At 43.9% G+C, this 23,204-nt stretch overlaps 1 protein-coding gene across 5 annotated transcripts in view; it reads left to right on the top strand.

Moving 5' to 3' along the window:
• The first annotated feature begins 3,306 nt into the window (after nucleotides 1-3,306).
• Nucleotides 3,307-23,204, top strand: part of LOC120409285 (prosaposin-like) — a 35,185-nt gene continuing 15,287 nt past the window's right edge. For 2 of the 5 annotated variants that reach the window (XM_039547068.1, XM_039547066.1), the window contains exons 1-7: nucleotides 3,307-3,391; nucleotides 17,745-17,881; nucleotides 19,252-19,326; nucleotides 19,620-19,745; nucleotides 20,326-20,520; nucleotides 21,889-22,032; nucleotides 22,646-22,702. In XM_039547068.1, the coding sequence (XP_039403002.1) occupies nucleotides 3,322-3,391; nucleotides 17,745-17,881; nucleotides 19,252-19,326; nucleotides 19,620-19,745; nucleotides 20,326-20,520; nucleotides 21,889-22,032; nucleotides 22,646-22,702 (804 nt within the window). In that variant the 5' untranslated portion in view covers nucleotides 3,307-3,321. Of the gene's footprint in view, nucleotides 3,392-3,906; nucleotides 4,062-17,744; nucleotides 17,882-19,251; nucleotides 19,327-19,619; nucleotides 19,746-20,325; nucleotides 20,521-21,888; nucleotides 22,033-22,645; nucleotides 22,703-23,204 lie in introns of those variants that run through there. The other 3 variants (XM_039547067.1, XM_039547070.1, XM_039547069.1) reach the window with 3 other exon arrangements.

The following is a 23,204-nucleotide window of genomic DNA, read 5'->3' as shown; positions in this document are numbered from 1 at the left end:
TGCTTAAGTTCTTACTCACCTTAATGTCTTGAAAATGATACTCTCCTAAATTACTTAGGCTGATTTATTGTGCCATATTTATAAAGCTTGACCTCAAAAGTTAGAATCATGGGGAAAACATCTTTATATAGAAAAGCCAACCTTAACTCAAAGGTTTTGATAGAAGCTCATGGAGTCAGCATTTTTTTTTTTACTTAAATGTTAGGAGTATAAGAAGTTTGGGCTTTAACATATTTTGGACTAAATTCAGATTTCATTTCAACAGAAAAATGTAACAATCAAAATAAGATTTAAATAAAAAATATTATCCACCCTGGTCTGTACTGTATCCAGACAAAAAGAAACATAAATGGGAAATTTACTTTTCTGTTTGTCCCAAAAGTTAACTCTTGAAGTGTATTTTAAAATCACAACTTAAATAATATTGTTAACCATTTTTCTGCTTATCCTTGAATCAGGAATATCCAGCTAATATCTAATGCAATGGTGACAAATGTTCTAATATTTTATTCATATGAAGGGAAAGTTCTTGAAAATAAGTTCTTGACTACCAGATATTCTTTTGAGTGTTCAACGGAGGTGCTTAATGACATGGTACATACTTTTATCTCTGCTCATTAGCTGATAACAGTATATTCCTGTGATATGGGCTGGGGGTTTCCATAAATGTGGTTCAGAACCAGAGGTAATTCATCTGAACAAACTGACATATGGTGAAATGATCCTTGTGTCTCCAAATACTATGGAGTTGGGGACGGGAGAGATGGAACAGGTTGGGAGAGTACAGGATTTTTAGTTTGACGACATTAGGCATACACATGTGTTTGTTGCTTTTTACTTTATAGCTTTTTGTTTTGGTTTTGTATAATTAAACAAAACTCACACTGCTTCCTCTGAAATTTCAGAGCAAAACACAGAAAAAATTCAGCTGATTTGAGCAGGAAAACCCCTGCAGACTTTGCCAACATTTACAATTTGTATTGTTATATAGTATATGAGCTCAAAAGATAGAGAGGCTCTAGCACAGGGGTCGGCAACCTTTCAGAAGTGGTGTGCAGAGTCTTCATTTATTCACTCTAATTTAAGGTTTTACGTGCCAGTAATACATTTTAACATTTGTAGAAGGTCTCTTTCTAAAGTCTATAATATATAACTAAACTATTGTTGTATGTGAAGTAAATAAGGTTTTAAAAATGTTTAAGAAGCTTCATTTAAAATTAAATAAAATGCAGAGCCCCCTGGATGGTGGCCAGAACCCAGGCAGTGTGAGTGCCACTGAAAATCAGCTTGCGTGCCGCCTTCGGCACCCGTGCCATAGGTTGCCTACCCCTGCTCTAGCAAAACAAAATCCTTCAAACACATCCATTTAATACTGTGAATCAAAATAAGACTAACCTAGCTATCCTATTAATCTACAAACCTCCCCATGCAAAAGGCTTCCAAGAGGATCTAAGATGGTGTCCATGATGATAAAATGTACATGGCTGATAGTCTGGACAGTAAAGTCTCCCAAGAAAATCAATGCCTTTGCTTCAGCTACCTGAAATCTTAGCTAATCTTTCCTCCTTTTCAGGTTTTTCCTTAGAAGACTCTAGTCCCCCCACTGGGTTCTGGGATTGGACAAAACCCACAAATTACTCCCTCTCCTACTCAGATCACGAACCATCATCCTGATTCACCCCACACAAATGGATTCAATCAAATTCCCAAATTGTGTGGGAGCAAACTCTATCAAACCAAGTAACCTAGGAGTGGAAGAACTAGTTAAGCAGAACCACCACCCCTTGACCACTTCTAAAATGAATGCAGCAGTGCTTAGGACACCATCCTATGATCCCACTGCCCTTGCAGGTGGTTGTGGCTCTGGTGAAGCCCTTGCATAAGTTGGTTAAATAGGCCAAGTTGTCAGCAATGTGCAGGTAATACACAGCTCTATATCTGATATAAAAGATGTAAATAACACCATTTTCTAATTCTAACACACAGAAAAGATCAGTGTCTGGCTGAGGAGCATGTGGTTGAAACTGAACCCAGACAAGAAAGGATCGATACTTGTGGGGAAAGAGAAGCAGTTTGAAAAACTTGCCTCCTCCAGAGCTACCCCTTCAGGCATCTACCTATTCATTGTAATTTCATAACCTCAGGCTCCTGAATGTGGAGGCCTAAACACACTCATGTCCACTTACACTGGGCCAGAAGACTTAGAGCTAGCAACAATGATCCACAATTTTGACCTCCATGCCCAATAACTGCAACTCCCATATCCGGGAATGAAGCCAGACAGCCTAAGGAAGCATCAGCTGGTACAGCACCTGCTTGCTTGCTCAGCAACATGAACTGCTGTAAACATGCTGACCTTCTGCTCTGTATACTGGCTTCCCCTGGAACTACAGTACTACACCTTTAGTGGTTATTTTTTATTGAAAGTAGTCATCTTTTCCTTCTTAAACCTCTCCCCCTCAATGTGTTTAAATCTCAGGTCAGTTTTGTTTTAAAAAGTTGCAGAGTAAAGGTTGAAAACATAGCTCTTAGGCTCAAGAATGAGAAGACACATAAAACCCATTTTTTTTAAATCTCTATTTCGAAGCCACTGTATTTGGGGATGGGGGTAAAAAAAGAGGGCTGACATGATTTTGGATTCTGCTATGTTTTTCAAGGGTTCTGTTTAATATTCAGAACCTCTACAAGGTTGTCTGCCTGCCCTATACTCTCATGGCAGTTATATGCTACTAACACAATGAAACTGATGACTAATAGGCAGAGATTTATAAGGACAAGAGGGAAGCAGAACTTTCAAAGGAGCCAGCCCATGAAAGAAGTAAGAATGAGCATGACCTCTGACTGTTCAGAACCAAATGCTGAATTGATCTTTGATTTTACTTTTCTCATAATGAGCTCACTACTCGGTCTTGTGCATATCTGGAACAAAAGAACCTCTCTTCTTTGTTTCTTTCTTTCTTTCTTCATTGAGTGAAGAGAGAGGCTTATAGTTGTATATTTCTGTAGGAGGCACTTGGATACTAGCAAGGGTGGCCACATTAGTACACATTGAAACCTATAGTCAAGCATGATCAAGTACAGCGACCATGACAAAGAAGTCCTGACAGGTAGCGGGGGTCAAACTTAGGAAACTTCCTCTCTTTAACCTTGCAATTAAAAACCCAGGGCTGGTTTCTGTCACCTGCCTGGGCGTATGGGGCTGTTTAATTGCAGAGTAGATGATGTGACTCTGGGCTGTAGGGAGGGTCCCAGAGCTCAGGCTCCAGTTTGAGCCCGGATGTTGAGACTGTAATGAAAGAGCCCTTAGCCCGAGTCAGCTGCATGGGCGAGGTGTGGGCTGCTCAGCGCAGCGCAGACATAGGCGGAGAGCCACGCCGGGGACGAACAGCAGGTACTGGACCAAGGCCTGTATTCCAGCTACTCCAGCCCTCCTTCCCCGGGGCCGGACGGCAGCCCCCGGCTTGGCTTAACGGCGGTCACGGGGCGCGCTGGGCGGTGGCGCAAGCCCGGGTCACGCGGCAGGCGGAGCCCTCCAGCCGGCAGCCGTTGCTGGCTGCAGGGCTAGGCGGCAACGCGCAGCAGCAGTCCCGGGGGGTGGGGGGCCGCTCGCAGCCAGCCTCCTGCGGGCGCCCCCGGGCGCGTCCCTGCGCAGAGATAACGGGGCGGCGCGGCCTGAGCCAACTGCCCCAGCCCGCGGCTTGCCCGTCACGTGGTGTCTGAGCACCCCCTCCCTACAACCCCCCACATCGCTCCCTCCTACGCATGCGCCTTCTCCGCTAACCCCCCTCTCCCCCTTAGGGCGAGATGATTTAGCGTCAGAAGACCCGGAGAAAAGGAGCATGCGCAATGGTGAAAACGCTGCGGGAGGGGGGGTCCGCTGTGGCGTGATGAGCGCATGCGTAATGGCAGGCGGGAGGGGGTTCCCCCCACCAGGGTGGGCAGAGCATGCGCAGTGACGGGGGCTCGGGCTGGGCTTATATAGGCTGCGATCAGCTGATCGGCTCCGCATTGCAGAGACGCAGATATGCAGCTGCTCCTTTTCCCGTGTCTGGTGGCCGCTGGTAAGCGGGGCCGGGCCGGGCCGCGCGCGCGCTGGGCGGGGGCCCTGCTGGAGGCCGCTCACGGGGCGGCAGCAGCAGCAGCTGCGGGTAGACTCCGGGCTGGGGCGAACCCGCGTCCCTTGGTGCCCGGGCTGGCCGGGTCGGCGGGGCTCGCCCCTGCGGGTGGAGGCAGCGGGGCGGTTGGCTCTAGGGCGGAGGCCGGGCAGCGGCTCCGGCAGCGGGAGCTGCCCGGGGGCAGCGGGGCCGGTGTGTGTGTCTGTATGGGGGGCTGGGCAGAGACGCCCGGTGCCCGGAAGCGCTGGGCCGGGTCCCCTCCCCGCCGCTGGGGTGGGCCTGGGAATTAACCTTCCCGCCGGCGGGCGAGGGCTCGGAGGTGGGTGATCCAGGCCAAAGGCTGCGCTGTCTCTTGGCCGCCGTGTGCAGTCGGTGCTACCCAAAGAGACCAGGTAAATACCCTCCTCAGAGCTTCGTCAGACTCAGCAAATACCGCCTGGGTCTTGACCGCGTAAACGCTAGAGATGGGCGCTAACTAATCACATCTTCCGTGGAGTGAGAGCCGCCACTGGCACAGTCAGCGTCAACCATCTCAGCAGCCTCCATGGGACTAGATGTTGTATTAAATGACTGATCGCAGCCCTCCCAGTCTGAAGAAAATAGCTGTAGCTCTTGTAATATCTTTGCTCATGTTGTTTACAATCAACTCCTTATTTTTGTATAGGTGGCCAGGGCAATAGGTTGGTGTGTTCTTACTAATTTTGATTTTTCAGATGTCAGTTGAATGCTAACGGTATTGACTATTAAAATTAATACGTTTATGATTTTCAGTACTTCCAGAATAAAACAAGCCTGCGAAATGATCATAACATCTTAAACTCCTTATGTCTAGCGAGCACTAGAATCTTTAGCTTTATATCTTAAATGTTCAATGTATCAGGGCACATGCTTCAAAAGATAATGCTGACTCTTGCTGTAAATGACACAGCATTGTAAAACACTGTTGGCTGCCAAAACCCTGAAGAAAAGGAAAAAGCATTCAAGAGAATGTTGTGGGTGGAGAGCCACAGAAAATAAATCTTGCCTGGAGCCTTACTATTTTTTACTTTACTAATGACACTGCAGTACTCATCATGATGCAATTTAGTTTGATATTCAGTGCTTCTATAGTGCTATGGGTTTAGTATTTTACTTAGTAAATAACTAAATGTTCTGTGCTCCAGCACCGTCTGTATTCTTAATAAAACAAAATATTGAGGGAGTTGACAGACAAGGTGATAGATGAAGAAAGGAATACACACAAAATATTTGAGGGGGTTTCTTGCAGCGTAGTGTTCATCACATGACTTTGTAAAGGACCTATCTTAAATCTATCCAAAAAACCTAACAGATCTTGAAAAATTAACCTGATACCTAATTCAAAAACAAATACACTAAATAGAGTAGCACTGTCTGGGGACAAAGTGCAGATGAGGAGAGGCCAACCTCCACACCAGTTACTGAAAAATGGGATTGTGCTAAGACCTATAGCAGGATACTGTAGCTCATCAGGAATTCAATGCTACTGGCTGGAGGCAGATATACTTGAAGTTTGGAAATCCTACCAATTTTTTTTTTTTTACTGTAAAGGCAAAGAACCCTTCTTTGTTCTTCCACTTGCCAACTCAGGTGCCTGCTAATGTCTGTGTCCATTACTCTGTTCCTCTTGTCAGCCTCTTTTCTGCAGATGATGATGAGGTGTTTCTAGTCTGCCCTGTGGCTTAAAGTTCTTTTTTCCCCTCAGTGAATAGCTCTGATGCCTCTGTTTGCTACTGTTAATAGCCTTGCCAAGTGTTGGCAAAGTGAAAATGAGATGATTATTTGTCAGTTTCATAGCTACCCACAGGGTTATGAATGGTAGAAGTGAAAATTGACAATACTCAGTGAATCCTCTCACTCTGTAGCTTGGGAAAACTGAACAGCAGCAGAAATATGGCAGTTGTCTCTGGACTAACAAGGGAGGCACAGCACAGCATCACTCTGATTGGAAAAATATTTTTGCAGTCAGTGACTAAACACTTTTCTAAACTATAGTCTGCATAAACTGATGGCATTGGTCCCCCCACACATCCAGAAGCTTCTCACTTGTAAATGAGGAAATGGATTTTTAACCCTTGTGTACAAAGAAGGTTTTAAGCCATAACTCAGTCACATTGTTCGTTAGGTGACTTTTTGGCTGTTTAGAAATCCATGGAAATAACTGATTAGGAGACTGCTGCAGGTCACACTGCAAAGATTGAATAGAGACTGGCAATGGTTGAGTCATTACACTACTTGAATCTGTTTCCTTATGATAACTATCTTTACACCTCTTTTCAACTGTCTGTAATTGACCATCTTGATTATTACTACTACAGTTTTTTTCCTGCTGATAACAGGTCATCTTAATTAATTAGCCTCTTAGGGCTTGGCTACACTGGAGAGTTGCATTGCTGGTGGTGGCTTTACAGCGCTGCAACTTACTCACCGTCCACACTTGCAAGGCACATACAGCGCTGTATCTCCCTGGCTACAGCGCTGGCTGTACTCCACCTCTTCCTGGGGAATAACGGCTGCAGCGCTGGAGTGCCAGTATAAACAGTGATTAATCTTACTACACTGTAACTGACCTCCGGAATTTTCCCATAATGCTTTTAACTAAAGAACTCTTTGTTTTGTGATGCCTCTTTGTTTTGTTGTGAACTCGGGGCTCCCGGAGCTGCTTATCTAAAAAAACCAAACACAGCTACTGTTTGCTGTGAATGAGACAGGCAGGGGGGTGAATGTCCACAGCTAGTGTTTGCTTGAGGAGAGAAACAAGCACGGTGGGGCGGAGTGGGGAGTCCCTCCGAGCAGCTGCTTATCTGGTCAGAATTTGCAAGGCAGGGAGCTGACAGTGAGAGAGAGAGGGAGGATTTTTGGAGCAGACACTGTCAGCTCCCTGCCTTGCAAATTCTGACCACTTCCCCCACCCCATATTCATTCTTAAATGCAAATAGCCTTCAGACCAGATAAGCAGCTGCTCGGAGGGACTCCCCGCTCTGCCCCACCGTGCTTGTTTCTCTCCTCAAGCAAACACTAGCTGTGGACATTCACCCCCCTGCCTGTCTCATTCACAGCAAACAGTAGCTGTGTTTGGTTTTTTTAGATAAGCAGCAGTTCACAACAAAACAAAGAGGCATCATAACAAAACAAAGTGTTCTTTTTTTAAAAGCATTTTGGGAAAATTCCGGTGGTCAGTTACATTGTTTTAAGATTAATCACTGTTTTTACTGGCAATCCCCATGCTCCGTCATACTCCACCCCACCCCCCTCTTTTGAAAAGCATGTTGCAGCCACTTGAATGCTGGGATAGCTGCCCATAATGCACCACTCCCAACACCGCTGCAAATGTGGCCACACTGCAGCGCTTTCCCTACACAGCTGTATGAAGACAGCTTTAACTCCCAGTGCTGCAAGTGTAGCCAAGCCCTTAGAGTTGGTATGGTACTTTCTCTGTATGTGTGTGTATATACACTCTTCTTATATGTTCCATTCTATGCATCCAGTGAAGTGGGCTGTAGCCCATGAAAGCTTATGCTCAAATAAATTTTAGTCTCTAAGGTGCCACATGACTCTTGTTGGCAAGAGCTATATGACAGCTTTTTTATGTTTTTAATATGTAACTGCGTTCTGAAAAATGCAGTCAGAAAAGTTTCAGACTTTATGTATGGTATTTAGGTAAAGTATGATCCTGAGGGTGAATTAGTCTGGTTATAAAAGGGGTGGGTGTAGGTGGAGGGGGAGTGAGGGGGTTGCTACAGGCTGGGAAGGGCCAGCTTGTTAGTTCTTATTGCTATTTCTTGGTACCTTGATGTCCCGTGCCCAGATGCTGGTGCCTTTCCCCCCCACCTCTGTGCATGCTCCTGCCCTTCCCCTGGGTTGGGTGCCTGACTACAGTGGCTGGAAGGTGGGGAGAGGAGAGCTGTTTCAATCTGCTCCCCAGCAGCTGGCCTGAAGTCAAGCTCTGCTGACCACTCCAGCCCTTCTTGGGTCCTACTCTCTTCCCTGTGTGTGTGGAAACATTGCTGGGTCCTGTACTGGAGGTCTCTTGAGCTATTGTGGGGCTGGAAAACACTTTTTTTGTGGGGGAGGGAATGTAGATCAGCCTCCCATACTTCAACTGGGGTGGGGGAGTGTGTGTGGGGCGGGGCCCTGCCTGGTTCTACTGCCTCTGCCTGAAACAATTGAGCACAACAGAGGACTTTTGTTAGACCTGTTTATTTTATAAATACTGTTGGTCTGTGCTTGCTCACATGAGTCTTGCTATGCTCACTAATTACTTCTCTTTGGAAGAATCATGCAGGTTCGAATCACTTTCCTTGCTATTGAAAATGTTGCAGCATAGTTTGACTTCATGAGCTATTAAAGTCTAGCTTTGTCTGTCATGTCTCAAAGGAATTGTTTGGAAGCTCATTTTAATGTGGCTGATGAATGTAAAAACTTAAGGCTGTTGTTTGTACCCATGCATTCACCACCTTAATTTTAAAGAAGACACTATAGAAATAAGCAGGTTTTAAAAATCCTGTTGGATATTACAAAGTAAGTATGCTTCTCAGATACAGGTGCCTTTTAAAATACACTTGCTAAAACTGAGTGCCCCACTAATCATATTGGTCTTTTGTGTAGCTCTGACAGCTGCTGCTTTTCGTCCTCAATCCTTGAGCAGTCCCTTTCTGCTCTGTTTTTTGGATGCGGTTGGCAGGTATAATTTGGTGGTTTGCAGTAAATGGAGTATGTGAGGTGGACCTATAGCTGAAAGAGTCAGAAGACTGAGGCCAAGTCTATACTGGTATAATTATGTTGCTCGGGAGTGTGAAAAATGCACCCTCCTGAGCAATGTACAGTAACTCCTCACTTAACGTTGTAGTTATGTTCCTGAAAAATGCAACGTTAAGTGAAACCATGTTAAATGAATCCAATTTTCCCATAAGATTTAATGTAAATGCAGCGGCTAAGGTTCCAAGGACATTTTTGGGGGGCAGACAAACGGTATATACTGTACTGTGGTGGAGAGGTGCCCCGGCTTACTCCTGGGGCTCAGGGTGCGGGAGGGAGCTCAGGTGGGGGTGTGGGAGGAGGCAGGAGTGCAGAGCACTTACTTGAGGCAGCTCCTGTTTGGTGCAGGGGGTGTGCCTGTGGCTCTGCGCAGTGCGGCACCTCCCCCATGGCTGCAGTTCTGGGAGCTGGCCCCCCCGGCAGGGCCACCTGGAACGAAGGGGCTTTAGGGGCTGCAGGGCCCTGGTCTGCAGCTCTAAAGCCCCTTTCAGAATGTGGCCCTGCAAGCCCGGGCCGGAGGACTCAGGAGGAGCAGGGGCAGCCAGCGGCCGGAGAGAAGTGGTGCTTTCCCCTGCCGGGGCATCTATGTGCACCTGTGTACTGGTCGGCGGACAAGCATCCATTAAAATGCTGCCAAAAAGCGGCATCATCAAGAGGCAATGCTGCCGAAAAGCGGTGTTGCCAAGAGGCAGCGCCGCCGAAATGCTGCTGATTTTTGGTGGCGTTTCGGCGGCTATGCCTCTTGATGTTGCTGCTTCTCGGTGGCATTTCGGCGGATGCTTGTCCACCGGCCATGGTCCTTGGTGGCTCGTAGTCCAGCGCCTGCCACCTGGAAAAGGTTGGGGACCACTGTCCTAAGCGGTGGGGGAAGCACTGGGAGAGAGGGAAGAAGAGAGGTGGGAGGAGGTGGGGAAGAGGAACTTGTGCAATGCTCCCTTGTAAAGTCAGCCAAACGACTTATAAAGGAGTATTGCACAACTTTAAAAGAGCATGTTCTCTAATGGAGCAGCAATGTAACTTTGGAACACTGTTAAGTGGGAGGATGCTAAGTGAGGAGTTACTGTAGTTATACTGACCTAACCCCAGTGTAGTCAGCACTATGTTGAGGGAAAGCTTCTCCAGTTGGCGTAGGCCTGGTCTATGCTGAGGGGAAGCGGGGTTGGGGGGAGAGAATTGATTTTAAGTTACGCAACTTCAGCTATGTGAATAACGTAGCTGAAATCGATGTATTTAGATCTACTCACCGCAGTGTCTTCATTGTGGTAAGTCAACGGCTGACGCTCTCCCATCAACTCCGCCTGTGCCTCTCGCTCTGGTGGAGTACTGGAGTCGACAGGAGAGTGCTCAGCGGGCAATTTATTGCATCTAAACTAGATGCGATAAATCGACCCCTGCTGGATCGATCGCTGCCTGTCGATCCAGTGGGTAATGTAGACAAGCCCATAGGTATCATAGGAGGTGGATTAACTATGTCTGCATAGTAGTGTCTTTATTAAAGTGCTACAGCAGTGTAGCTACACCAGTCCAGCTGAAGTGCTGTATGTGAAGACAAACCCTGAAGAACTGGGAATCTGGGTGAGGCTTTTATGTTGCTTTGCCTATAAAAGACTGAATCAACAAGATAAAATGGCAGGTAATGTGGTGTGAAGAAGCTTTAAGACTGTCTAGACCAGAAGTCTGCAAACTTTTTGGCCTGAGGGCCACATCTGGGTATGGTAATTGTATGGCAGGCCATGAATGTTCATGAAATTGGGATTGTGGTGTGGGATGGGGCTTCGGGCTTGTGTGTATGTGTGGGAGGGGAGGATGGCACCGCTTGGAGGTGCGGGCTTTGGGGTGGGGTTGGGGATAAGCGATTTGGGGTGTAGGAGGGTGCTCCAGGCTGGGACAGAGGGGATGGCTCCAGCTGGGGGTGGGGCTCAGGATGAGGGTTTTGGGATGCTGGAGGGTGCCGAGGGGACCGGAGCCACAAGGACCTTCCTGACACAGGAGGTCAGGTCCCTGCCTCTGCGCTCCGCGGCTGAGGCATTAGAAAAGCTGAGGCACCTGCCTTTGGTGCTGTCAGCACAGAGGGTAGGGATCTCGTGGGAGACCCCCTACCCTTGTTAAAGTCTCACCTGTGAGACTGTTCTGCTTCTTGCCTCCGCTCCAGGGAGGGTGAAGCAACGCTGCCCACCAGTTCCGATCTGGCTGGGGAGCGTGTCGGAGCGGGATTAAGCTTTCACGTCACCTCACACGGTATGAGTGCCCGTCTGTCCATGGCATGGAGTCCTGGCAGGAGATGCATCTTTTGAATCCTGAAGCTCCTGGCATTATGAATTAGAGATGGCCGAGGAGAGTGTCTCAACGGGAGACGAGCCTGAAGGATTTTTTTTTTTAACTAAGTAACTAACTATGTAACTACACTAAAGGAAGGGAAACAACTGGGATGTAACTGCATCGGTTAGTTGTGTTCAATATTTTGACTTGGTTATATTCACTGTCTGGGTGGGGGGGAGTGATGCTGCCTCCATGGCTGACTCTGCCTGGTGACTAGTGATGGTATCTCTGTCCCTCTCCCCCCAGCCACTGGGAGCTGCGGGAGGTGGTGCCTGCAGCAGGCAGATCCACTGCAATCCCTGAGCTAAAGGCTGATTGTGTGCTAGAGTGAGATTGGAAGAACTAGAATAAACCAATGATCTGTGTCCACAAAGAACTCGTTTGGTTAGTCATCATCCCTGTAGCCACTATGGGTGACTGGTTCTTTAGTTCATATCTTCATTATTAATCTCGCCTTCCATCCTGTGCTTTCCTGTTTCTTTGTTCTTTACAGCTGAAAGGATACTGTTAGTCAGCTGACTGTCCACCTGCCTCATCTTCCCCACATGAGCGTCTTATTCATTCACCTTCTAAAGCTTGTGGCTTCTCCTGATACCTGACTGAGGATTGTTCTTCTGTAGGAAAGTTCTGTGTGCCATGATTGACTTGACTAGCACTTGTGTATAGCCCCTCTTGTGTTGCATTGCATTACTCTGCTGTTGCATTCAGGAGTGAAGAGCAGATACTAAACCAAGTTCACTTTTTTTTTAAAGCTACTGGTGGAAAGATGTGTGGGGATGCTTTGTTGTGACCTAGAGGCTCAATTTGAGTGTTCAGACTATTGTTAAATAGCAAACTCATAATCTATGCAACTTCAGAAAATGAGCTAAATGTATTTTTGGGTACTTTACCTACCAGTTTTTTACTATTGTATGTCCAAGTTTTGGGGATTTTCCAAGCAAATGGGAACTTGCTAAAAAGGAAGTAGTGCTGTCAAATGCATAGGATACACGGAAAACCATATTTTGTATTATTGTAAGTCTTCTGTTTTTACTTGCACCATAAAATTATTGGATGGCGTTCCTTTAAAAATCTTATTCCAGCTGGGTCCTGCTCACTGTAAGAAGTGCAAGACTTGCATCACGCTGTTAGTGTTCTCTCTCCCAACCTGGTAACCTGAAAAAAGCATATTATTCCCACTCTTTCTAATCAAAAGATGCTCGTTATTTGCATGCCTTGCTGGCAAATAGAGCAGTCCACGCTGCTCCCATTTTATGAATCTCTGTCCAATATAGAGCCAAGGAGCAGAAATTTATATTAAAGGTATGCAGCTGAAAACTGATAACAATTAATGTGTGGTTAACAAATGTTCTGTCAAGAGTCTAGTGGCCACATAAACAACATAGGCACAAAAAGAATAGGACTGATGGTTAACCTTCCCGCAGAAAGAAGTTTTTGAAACAGCTCTGTTGGACTTGTACTTAAGTTCTTATCTAGAGACAACTCAAACACAATTATCCTGGTGGTTTTTAAAACCAAACAAACCTGTTAAACCTGGGCAAACCCCTCTGACTTAGTTTTGGTTTAAAGCAGGCTCATTTCTTTTAAACTAAAGTGAAAAAATCTAATTGATATAAGCTAAACCATAGCAAGCCTAGTTTTAAATGTCTGCACAGAAGATTGCACTGACATAACACAATAGGTTTAATACTGCCCCTTAATCTAGGACTCTTATTCACTGTATTGCCATCATCCCTCTCTAGATAAACTGATCCACTACTACATTTGTGCTTTTCAAAAAACTTCTGAATTCATTATTTCAAATGTTGGTTTGGTAGTATGGACCAGTAGACGGCCTTGGTCGTCACCTGGCTTCTGCCTGAACTGAGTTTTTTCCTGCCATGAAAGGATTCCCAAATACAAGTTGTACTTCCTTTCCATAGGATATGGGGAGCCTTTTAGCAATGTCTGTGGCTGAGGCTTGGTAAATGCAATAATGGTTAGAGCCAACTAAAGTTTAGTTAATCAGGATTGTGATTTGGGGGACGGGGGGAGGAAGAGGGAGAGAAAAGAAAAGAACGGCCATACTGGGTCAGACCAAAGGTCCGTCTAGCCCAGTATCCTGTCTTCCGACAGTGGCTAATGCCAGGTGTCCCAGAGGAAATGAACAGAACAGGTAATCTTCAAGTGATCCATTCCCAGCTTCTGGCAAACAGAGGGTAGGGACACTATTCCTATGCATCCTTATTATTAGCCATTGATGGACCTATCCTCCATGAATTTATCTAGTAATAACTTTATAATATCTCATTAAAATGTAATGCCATTAAAATAACATGCCATCTAATAGTTCCTGAAACTACTCTAAAGGGTGCTGGGTCTCCTTCATACTTCCCTCCTCATATTTTCCGCTCAAAACCTACATCCATCATAATGAAGAATTAGTAAAATATCTGTAACCGATATCACTTGTCTTGTCATGCTCCCTTGCTATGCTTTGCCTTGTACTAAGACTCTGACTTCCTCAAAAAAACATAGAAACAGCACAAACAAAGAAGAGGGATGTCATAATTAACCATTCTGTTGCAATATATTCACATCCAGGAGCTGATGCCTCTACCAAAGCAGCTGCCAAATCAAAGGTTTTGCTAAACAAATGGGAGAAAATCTACAGCGAGGCATTTTGTCATCCTATAAGCCACCTGAGATGATCTCTCAAGGAAACTTAAACCCAGTAGAAGTATACTGCAGTTGAATGATTTTTTTTTTTTAAATCAGCCAGTAAAGTTCAATCAGAATTTCATTAGACATGTAAATTGGACACCATATGCTAAACCTGACTCTCATAATAAATGAATGAAGGAACGTCAGACATAAACACATTACAAGGCAAACTAATCAAGTCTGTGTCAAAGAAAAGGCTGTAGCTTTAGCAGAGGGTTGTATCTATTTGAAAGTATAATTTGACTAGATGGGAGCAATCTGGGGCCTGAGTTTTAATAGCCCATTATGCTAATTTGACTGAAAGGCCAATAGAAATTCAACTGGTAGCATTCTGCAAGCAAATATATACAGGGGCTTCAGCAACAGTGACTACAGAGCAAAATGAGGACAGCCCCCCCTTACTAATCAGTGGGCAGAAAAGAACATTCACCTTCTGATATCTCCTCTATAGAAGTCAGTAACTATCCACTAGTGACTCAAAGTAAAGTCCAACCAAAAACTTAATCCACTCTTATTATTCCCAAATCTCAACAATATGAATCTCGTGAGCAGTGGAGCAAGCAGTTTCACAAGACTTTCTTAGTAAGTCTTGTGAATATCTTACTGGTCTTAAAGATTCTAATCCAAACGGTCTGCCTATAAGCAAGGGCCTGTGGATGGATACATAATGCTATGAACTTTTGCAGAATCATACTCCTGAATGTTTTTTTTTGTTTTTTCCAAAAATTTGTTTTTTAGATCTTACGGTTGTAAATGTAATCTCCCAGACAGTCACTGGTGTAAAGTTACTTACAATTGTTTTTCTGAGTCTAGACAGCCTCAAACTATAGTTGATAGGTGTGAACTGTTCCCCATTCTACTCAAGGGAATGTCCATTCTGAAACCTAATGTAAACATTACTTTAAAAAAAATCACAGTTGCGATAAGTACAAATTTGTAACTGTAATAGCTGACTGATTATATATTAAGTCATTAAGTAACTGTTAGCTGGATTGGAAATTTAACTTAAAAAAAACCCCAACAAAAAAACCCGCCCACTCCTGTCCTAGCCTCAAGGAGGAGGGGAAGAAGAGTGTCATCCCTTCCTCTTTGCCAAAACCTTAGATGGCCCCTATGTAGCTACAAAACTTTCTTGGCCCCAGCCCTGAATGGCTTCTGTACAGTTGTGTGTTTTCAGTGCAAACTGCTGTGATGTGCAGAAAATCTGGGAGAATTTAAAAAAAAAATGAAATCTTTGTACAAATAACGAAGGATGATATACAAATTTATTTAAAAAAAAATTTTATTTAGTATAATCTGAAGCTGCTACATAGTTCTGATCTTTCGCCAGGTGCTGCAGAATTTGGGTTGAGATCACTTTGTAGTTCAGGCTGTAGCCAGGGCTATATGTCTCTAGAAGGAGGTGTATGTGAGCACATGCACATAGCTCTGGTCCCTCAAATGAAAATCCTACTTCTTGGATGGATTTGGAGAGAGTGGACTTGGTGTGACGTAATGTTGAGAACCACCATTGCTCTCTACCAGTGTTTACAGCTGGCTTTTTAGTAAGTACCTTTTAGTATTCTAATCTGTAGAGTAAAATTGATCAGGAAGACTGTCTCTCTGTGGTCTCTCATAACTTGTCCCATGATGGGCCATCGGTAAAGGCAACAGTGCTATTACATCTGTAATACAGATGTTTAGCGGGTTCAGGTAAAAGATATGAGCATTCTTTTTGTATTAGATAGCGGAAGCCCTGAAACCATTCTCAAAGAAGGTGTTGCAATGCAGCTCTACAGGTCTAGAGGTGCTGTAAAGTACATGAGATGGAAGCTAGATGTGGTGTATGCAAATGACTTGTAGGAGGAGCCTTGGCAAATGTTGGCAATGAACCCAAAAAGGTTGGGTGGATTGACAGTGCCTCCTTGTGAGAACTGTTGCTTTCCCATCAGGATGCGTATTTATGCCTTTAGCTTAGCCTGTCCCCTATCTTTCAGTGTCCTGTGAGGGGAGAACACATTGGGTGTCCCTTTAAAATGAATAAGCAGACCGAAATTCCAGATTCTTGATCAGCAGGCACTCTGCACTTTTGTAAATACTGGATTAATAATTCCTGATGAAGTCTCTCCAGTACTTTACAATTAACCCCTTAAGAGAGATTGCTCATGAATGAATAGCATGTTTAGCTAGCATTGCGTGCTGTGATGGTGGCTGGGGTTTTTTAACTGAAGAGAACCTTGAAGCTAAAGTATGGCTTTTCCTTAATCTATTTGGTTCTGTAAAGACTCTGTGCAACTGAGCTAGTGCAAACGAGTGTTTTGGAGAGAGTGCAGGTGAGAGGGTGGTGGTAACTAGGTGAAAACGTATTGCAAAATATAATTTACACATCATATTGAAAGTAGCAGGCACAGTGACAGGTTTCAGAGTGTTAGCTGTGTTAGTCTGTATCAGCAAAAAAACAGGAGTAGTGTTGGCACCTTAGAGACTAACAAATTTATTTGAGCATAAGCTTTCGTGGGCTAAAACCCACTGCATCGGATGCATGGAGTGGAAAATACAGTAGGAAGATGAATATGGATATAGATATAGATATAGATATATACACACACACAACATGGAAAAAAATGGGTGTTGCCATACCAACTGTAACGCGAGTAATTAAGGAGAGCTGTTTTAAAAAAAATAAAATAAACTCTTGTAGTGATAATCAGGGTGGCCCATTTCCAACAGTTGACAAGCAGGTGTGAGTAACAGTGGTGTTGGGCGGGGAGAGGGAAGAATTAGCATGGCAGTTTTTACTTTGTATAATGACCCATCCACTCCCGGTCTTTATTCAAGCCTAATTTAATGGTGTCTAGTTTGCAAATTAATTCCAATTCCACAGTTTGTCGTTGGAGTCTTTTTGACAATTTTTGGGGATTGGGAATGGGAGGGTTGTATGGGGGGTTGGATGGGGTGGGGTCCCAGGGGACCTGTCAGAGGGCGGGGTTTGGATGGGGTCAGGGCACTGGGAGCAGGGGGGTTGGATAGGGGGTGGGGTCCCGGGGGTTGGTTAGAGGTGGAGGTCCCGGAAGGGGGTGGCAAGGGGACAAGGAGCGGGAGGGGGGGTTGGATGGGTCAGAGATTCTGAGAGGGGCAGTCAGGGGGTGGGAAGTGGGAGGGGGTGGATAGGGGGTGGGGGCCAGGCTGTTTTGGGGAAGCACAGCCAGCCCTACCAGCCCCTCCATCCAGTTTTACAACCCCAATGTGGCCCTCGGGCCAAAAAGTTTGCCCACCTCTGCCTTAGTATGAAACCAGCTTGTTTGCATTGGTGTCATGGTCTCCTTATGAGAAGACTATAGATCACACAGGTTAAGTATTGGGGCCGCTTCCCAAATAGTGATACTGCCCCTGACTAGTTCAACGATCCAGTTCAAAAGGATCGTTGCTATTCCATACCAGTTTTCCAAGTCTAATTCGCTTTGAGGAAAGGTGGGGGAGTAGGGGAAATAAAGCAGCCCAGTTGGAGCATTGTGGTTCTTCAGAAACCCACACTTTAGAAAGCTTGTTAAAGAAGTGCTTAGTTGATCTGATGACATATTCAATATTCAGAAATATGTATGCATTAGAACGTAGTATTTTGTTTGTGTTGGAAGTATGTGTAGGGACTGGTAGTAGGTGGGAATGGGGGTGATGTGTATAAACGTGACTACAATCTGCGTAAGTTCCTACCCTAAAATGTAAGGGCATCAATGTCTTAAATCTATTTTAAAAAGCTAATTGAACTTCTCTAGAAGTTCATGTGGAGTAACTATTTACTTAGGGTATGAGAGACCTTCAGATGTGCAATTTTGAAAATTTACTTTTCTTCAGCAGCTGTGGCAAGCCCCCTCTTGTGGGAGAGAGACTGCGTGAAGGGTCCTGAGATATGGTGTCAGAATTTGCGGACTGCGTCACAATGTGGAGCTGTGAAACACTGTCAGCAAACTGTCTGGAACAAGCCTTCTGTGGTGAGTGTAATTGAGACTTGTTCCACTCTACCATTCTGCTCATCTGTATTGTCATGTGCTGCTTTATTGTTCCTAACGTTTGTTTCTGACTTGGAGAAGGAAGGTGCCATTTGAATCACTCTCTTTTCTAGATGTTCAGGCCATCTAAAATTTTTGCATCAAAGACTTGGCTACAATGTGTTAATTCAGATCTTAAAAAGAAATAGGATTTTCTTATGCAAGCTATGGAAGGAAAGGAAGAACACTCTGCTAACTTCTGCCTATGTCAGTCCAATTACCGTTTGTAGGGTAGCAGGAGAGGGAAGAATACCCTAGAGACCATCCTGGACAGAGACCAAATGAGCTATGTAAACTTATTCCTTTTATGCTTCCAGGAGTGAATCCTATAAACTTAATGCCTGGTGTCTAACATCCATTATGGCTGCAGAGATCTCACTGAGTCACACTAAATTTGAAGGTGTCACAATGGAAAAATAAATAAAATTGTAATTGTATATATGCTGCACTGTTTCCTAAGACTTATCATGTACTGCATTTTCTGTGGAAACTTATATTGTGGCAATGACCTTCGTCTCCATAATGGTATAATCAGTGCGCCTTCCAAATCTGTGTGCTTGAGAAAGAAAGTATGTTTTAATATGGCTAACATTTGTGTATAAATGCATCAGGAAATGTGTTCGAGGGTACAAGAGTGGCTAGTTCTACTAGATCATGTGTTTCCACCTCCTACCCCCTTGTTTTACTCGTTTTGCTGCAGACAGGACTAAAAATTGATTGAATACCATGTCCCAGAGGCAATGTTTTAGCTTGATTCAAAAATTGGTTATGGGAAGATTTGGCCATCCGACCCCCACTCTTGCTAGTTTTGGACTACAGTTTTTGCATCATTCTGATCTTATTTCTATTATTCTCCTTCCTCAACGCAAAATCAAATGGTGGCATGCTTTCCACCTAATTCCTAAACAGAGCAGTCAAAAACAATCTCAGGAGCCTTAATGTCTTGAAGGGGAAGGTGGAACAGGAAAGTCCCTCTAAGATAGGCATATCAAAAGCAAATTTTCACACAGTCATATGTGAAAGAGAACATGTTGTATTTGTGATATTTCTTACTGCAGTAGATGTGCTATTGCTTTGTTTTCTTCCACCCACATATGTTGGTTTTGTATCTGACATCCGTCTATCCTAGACACTGGAACTTGACACATTTGAAATGGCCTTGACTTTGGAATTGAACATGAAGAGAATTGGCCTGTTTTTGGAAGAGAGGAAATAAAGCACAAAAGGCTTGAAAAATGCAATGCACAAGGAAAGCTTAGTATATTTACTAACTTTTAGGTCCCTCTGAAGTAACTTTTGTTTGTTTTCCTCAGAAAAGCATCCCATGTGACTTATGTAAAGAGGTTGTAACAGTGGCTGGGAATCTCTTGAAGGACAATAGCACAGAGGTAAGCTTAAGGGCACTATGTGACTTCATTGTAGTAGTGGTGATCTCCAAATGGGGCTTAATGCTTTTAAAAACTAGTGTTGAAAGAAGTATTAGTGCAGTGAGTATCAACACTGGTGGCTCTGGGAAGATCTGGTCTTGGAGAGCAAAGACCTGTATCCTCACACCCCACCCCACTTCAGAATTCAAGTGTTTCCAGATTGCGTATAGTCATTCTCTGAGAATGAAGAACTGGCACATCTCTGTGCAGCTGCATGCATGAACACCGCTAATAACCCTCCTCTCATCTCCTAGGGTGAGATCCGTTCTTATATCGAGAAGATATGTGAGTTCCTTCCTGACCAAGGCCTGGTATCTGAATGCAAGGAGACCGTGGATGCTTACCTACCAGTTGTCATGGACCTGATCAAAGAAGAGTTAGTAAGTTGACTGTAAATAATTTTTGAAAACCTTAAATTGAAAAACTATGCCATGTCTCTGAGTTTTGTCCCTTGTAGGGTAAGTGGTGGGTGGGTTTAATCATTTAAACAGATATGAATGAGATTACTAACTCCCCTAATGTGCAGACGGTTAAGTCATTGTAAAAGAAAACAAATCTAAGTAGTGGTGTATGTCCAGATCGTGTCTTTGTGAAACCTGGTTATCCAAAACTCCCTGTTCTTAAATTTTGTCCTCGATCTCTCATAATTTCACTGCTCCTGATAATATAAATGTTCCTGATGTCCTGAAATGTCTTTGATATAAATTGGGTTAATACAATAATAGAAATTACAGCCAGAAAAGTTCTATTCACTTGCCTCTACGGTGTTGCATTATAAATCCAATTTAAGTGTTTCCATTTCATGAAGGTGCCGATTAGGGTTTACAAGGAAACAATTAAGTTTAAATTCTAAAACCACTTTCTTGCAGTGCACTTCTAAGGTGCATTCAACTTGTGAGATTGAATATGGCATCAGACTAGTGCTTTGTTTTTTCTAATTTTTTTCTCTCTCATATTCAGGATAATCCTGAAGTACTGTGCAGTGCCCTCTGCTTGTGCCAATCCCTTCAGAAGCACCTTGCTGCAATGAAACTTCAGAAACAGCTCCAGTCCAACAAGATACCTGAACTGGACTTCTCAGAACTGGCATCTCCCTTCATGGCTAATGTGCCTCTTCTCCTTTACCCTCAGGACAAGCCCAAGCAAGAGTCTCAGGTAAGGATGCAGCATGTCTCTGGGCACAGGAGAAGTGAATGTGTTTTCCATTCAAGTATCACAGTGGTCTTTATAACAGTTTATTGATAATTTGTGTTAACAGGCAACTTTAGAAGTTTGGAAAGCCAAAATGCATTTAACGAAGTGAATGCCGCACTACAAATAAATTGTGTTTATCATATGAATGTGAAATGGCCATTTTACTGGCTACGCAATATTTGTTGTGATTTGTCTTCTGCATTGTTATAGGCCGAGGTAATGGTACAGCCTATCATTAGGATTGCCTGACACTTTCCGTTATAGGATCCTGCTTTTCAGTTGCTTGTAACTTTTTGCCAAACTTTAAGTCTTTGGGATGAAACTCTTCCAGGCCAGGTGTCAGCCTCCGGCAGAATTGTTCTCTTTGAAAGCTTCAAGAAAAAAGGTCCAGGTGTTTCAGAGAATGGGATGAGAGGAAATATGTTTTGACTGTTTTAAAAAAAATAAAATAAATAAAACAAACAAAACTTTCTGTTTTTAGTACCTCTCCCGGCTTTCGAGCAAAGGCTTGAAATTTGTCAGGGAAGTGCTTTTTTGCTGTTGCAGTTTAACAAAAACAAACAAACAAAAAAAAAGCACACCTGGCCAAGTTATAAGCCTCTGAAAAATCTTAAGTTTGCAAAGCTCAATAGAAACTTGTTAGTTTAGCAACTAAATTCACTGAAGATTCTGTCTGTATTGAGCATGCTGCAGCCCAGGGCTGCAGGAGCTGAGGAGGACTTTCCCTGCAACTGCTTCTCCCAGTGGCACTAGACCCGAAAGCAAAGAGATTACTGAGACCCCCAGGAAAGAATCTCCCTGCTGATACCTTGTGGAAGAGGAAGTAACCTGAATCCAATGCTGAGGCAACAAGAACTGCCTTACAGGGAAGGAACAAGATGTGTTCTACAGGGAGTAGACCAAAAGCTGCAGAGGACAGACTGGAAGAGCCTGAGGCAGAACGGCCTGTGACTATCAGAACGTTCCCCTCCAGAGCCAGGAGTCTCAGTATTCCTGAGCTGTCAGCAAACAGCTATGACACCTGCTGACAATGTGTATACCTCATCTCCCCTCAAATGGCTGGCACACACAGTGAGGGCAACAGACTATTCCTGTCAGTTACTCCACTAGCTCAAGTGCTTTGAGCAGGGGGTTGGACTAGATGACCTCCTGAGGTCCCTTCCAACCCTAATATTCTATGATTAGAACTTATGATTTTATAAAGTACTCTTTAGAAGAAGCATTAAAGTTCTTATCATAAAAGTGGTAATTGATACCAGCAACACAAGTCTGGCAGATGTTCCTGCATAACAACCGTTAAGATAGCATTTTCCTTTTCTCCCTTTTCAGGGGGCTGGGGACGTGTGCAAAGACTGTGTTCAGCTAGTCACTGATGTTCAGGAAGCTGTAAGGACCAACTCATCTTTTGTGACTTCCTTAATTGCTCATGCCAAGGAGGAGTGTGAACGCTTGGGCCCTGCCGTAGCTGACCTGGTAACAAAATAATCTTCTGTTGATTAAGGAAACTGTCCATAGTGGAGACATGAAATGACCTCTGTAAATGTCGGTTTTCAATGGGATTTTATATTTGGTAGAAACAAGGTAGATAATGTTAGGTGCAGCTCTTGGATTTAATTTGCTGGCCCAGCACTTACAAACCATAAACTTTCTGATCAAAAAAAGCTTTCTACTTCCTTCCTCTTCCCAAAACTAAATCCTCACTCTAAGGTGAGCGTCTTAATGTTTTGAAAAGCCTGGAGGATTGTGGCAAGTAATCTCAGAGCTAATAGCAATTAATGGGTGAGGTAATGCTGCAATAGTTTGAATATATTTTTCTTTCATTAAATAACAAAATGGGGTGATAGAGAACACATGATGTGCACAAGTCAAAACTTTTTTTGACTGTGTCCAAAAGTGTCACATTCAAGAAACTGTAAGTACACAAAGATAACCTCATAGCACATATATGCTGGGGACAAATTAATTATTGTGGGAAACATTGCTGTGAATTTTCCAAGATGTATGTAATTTCACCATAATGTGGCATTAACAGTTGCATGTATGGGTAAAATGGTTTTGTTTACTGACCTGTATTTCTCTCCCACAGTGCAAGGACTACATCTCCCAGTATTCAGACTTGGCTATTCAAATGATGATGCACATGGTAAGATCATATGACCTCAGATCTCCTCTTGGTATAACTTCTCTGTTTTGTATAGCTTCCTCTTAACTTATTCTGGAGAATGGTCATACCCTAAGCCTTCTAAAAGTCATCAGGATTCCTCCAGATTCATTTTGAGGTGTGTAAACTTCATAGCTGAGGTCTTGAGATCCTTAATCAAGTCATATTAGTATACTTGGCGACTAAAGTCTGAATTAATTCTTAAGCTGTTTCCCCTATGTATCTGTCACAGCCATTCTAAAGATACATAGACATCTTTGTTCTTGCAGACCTCGGAGTGCATGTAATAAATGGCTTTTAAATCTTCCATTGTGTATACTCTCTCGAACCTGGCTACTTTTTTCACCTCTATGCCAAAAATGCTTCTTACAGATACCAGAGCTGGTCCATCCCAGGGACCTGACTTGATAACAAAATCTAGTTGATGGAATGGATGTGTGTCATCCCCACGGTAGTAAGCATTGTCAGAAGAGTGGTATTTCAG

This window comes from Mauremys reevesii, linkage group 7 (genome assembly GCF_016161935.1).
Source record: "Mauremys reevesii isolate NIE-2019 linkage group 7, ASM1616193v1, whole genome shotgun sequence".
NCBI classification, from domain to species: Eukaryota; Metazoa; Chordata; order Testudines; family Geoemydidae; genus Mauremys; species Mauremys reevesii.
This window is presented reverse-complemented; position numbering and strand designations above follow the sequence as displayed.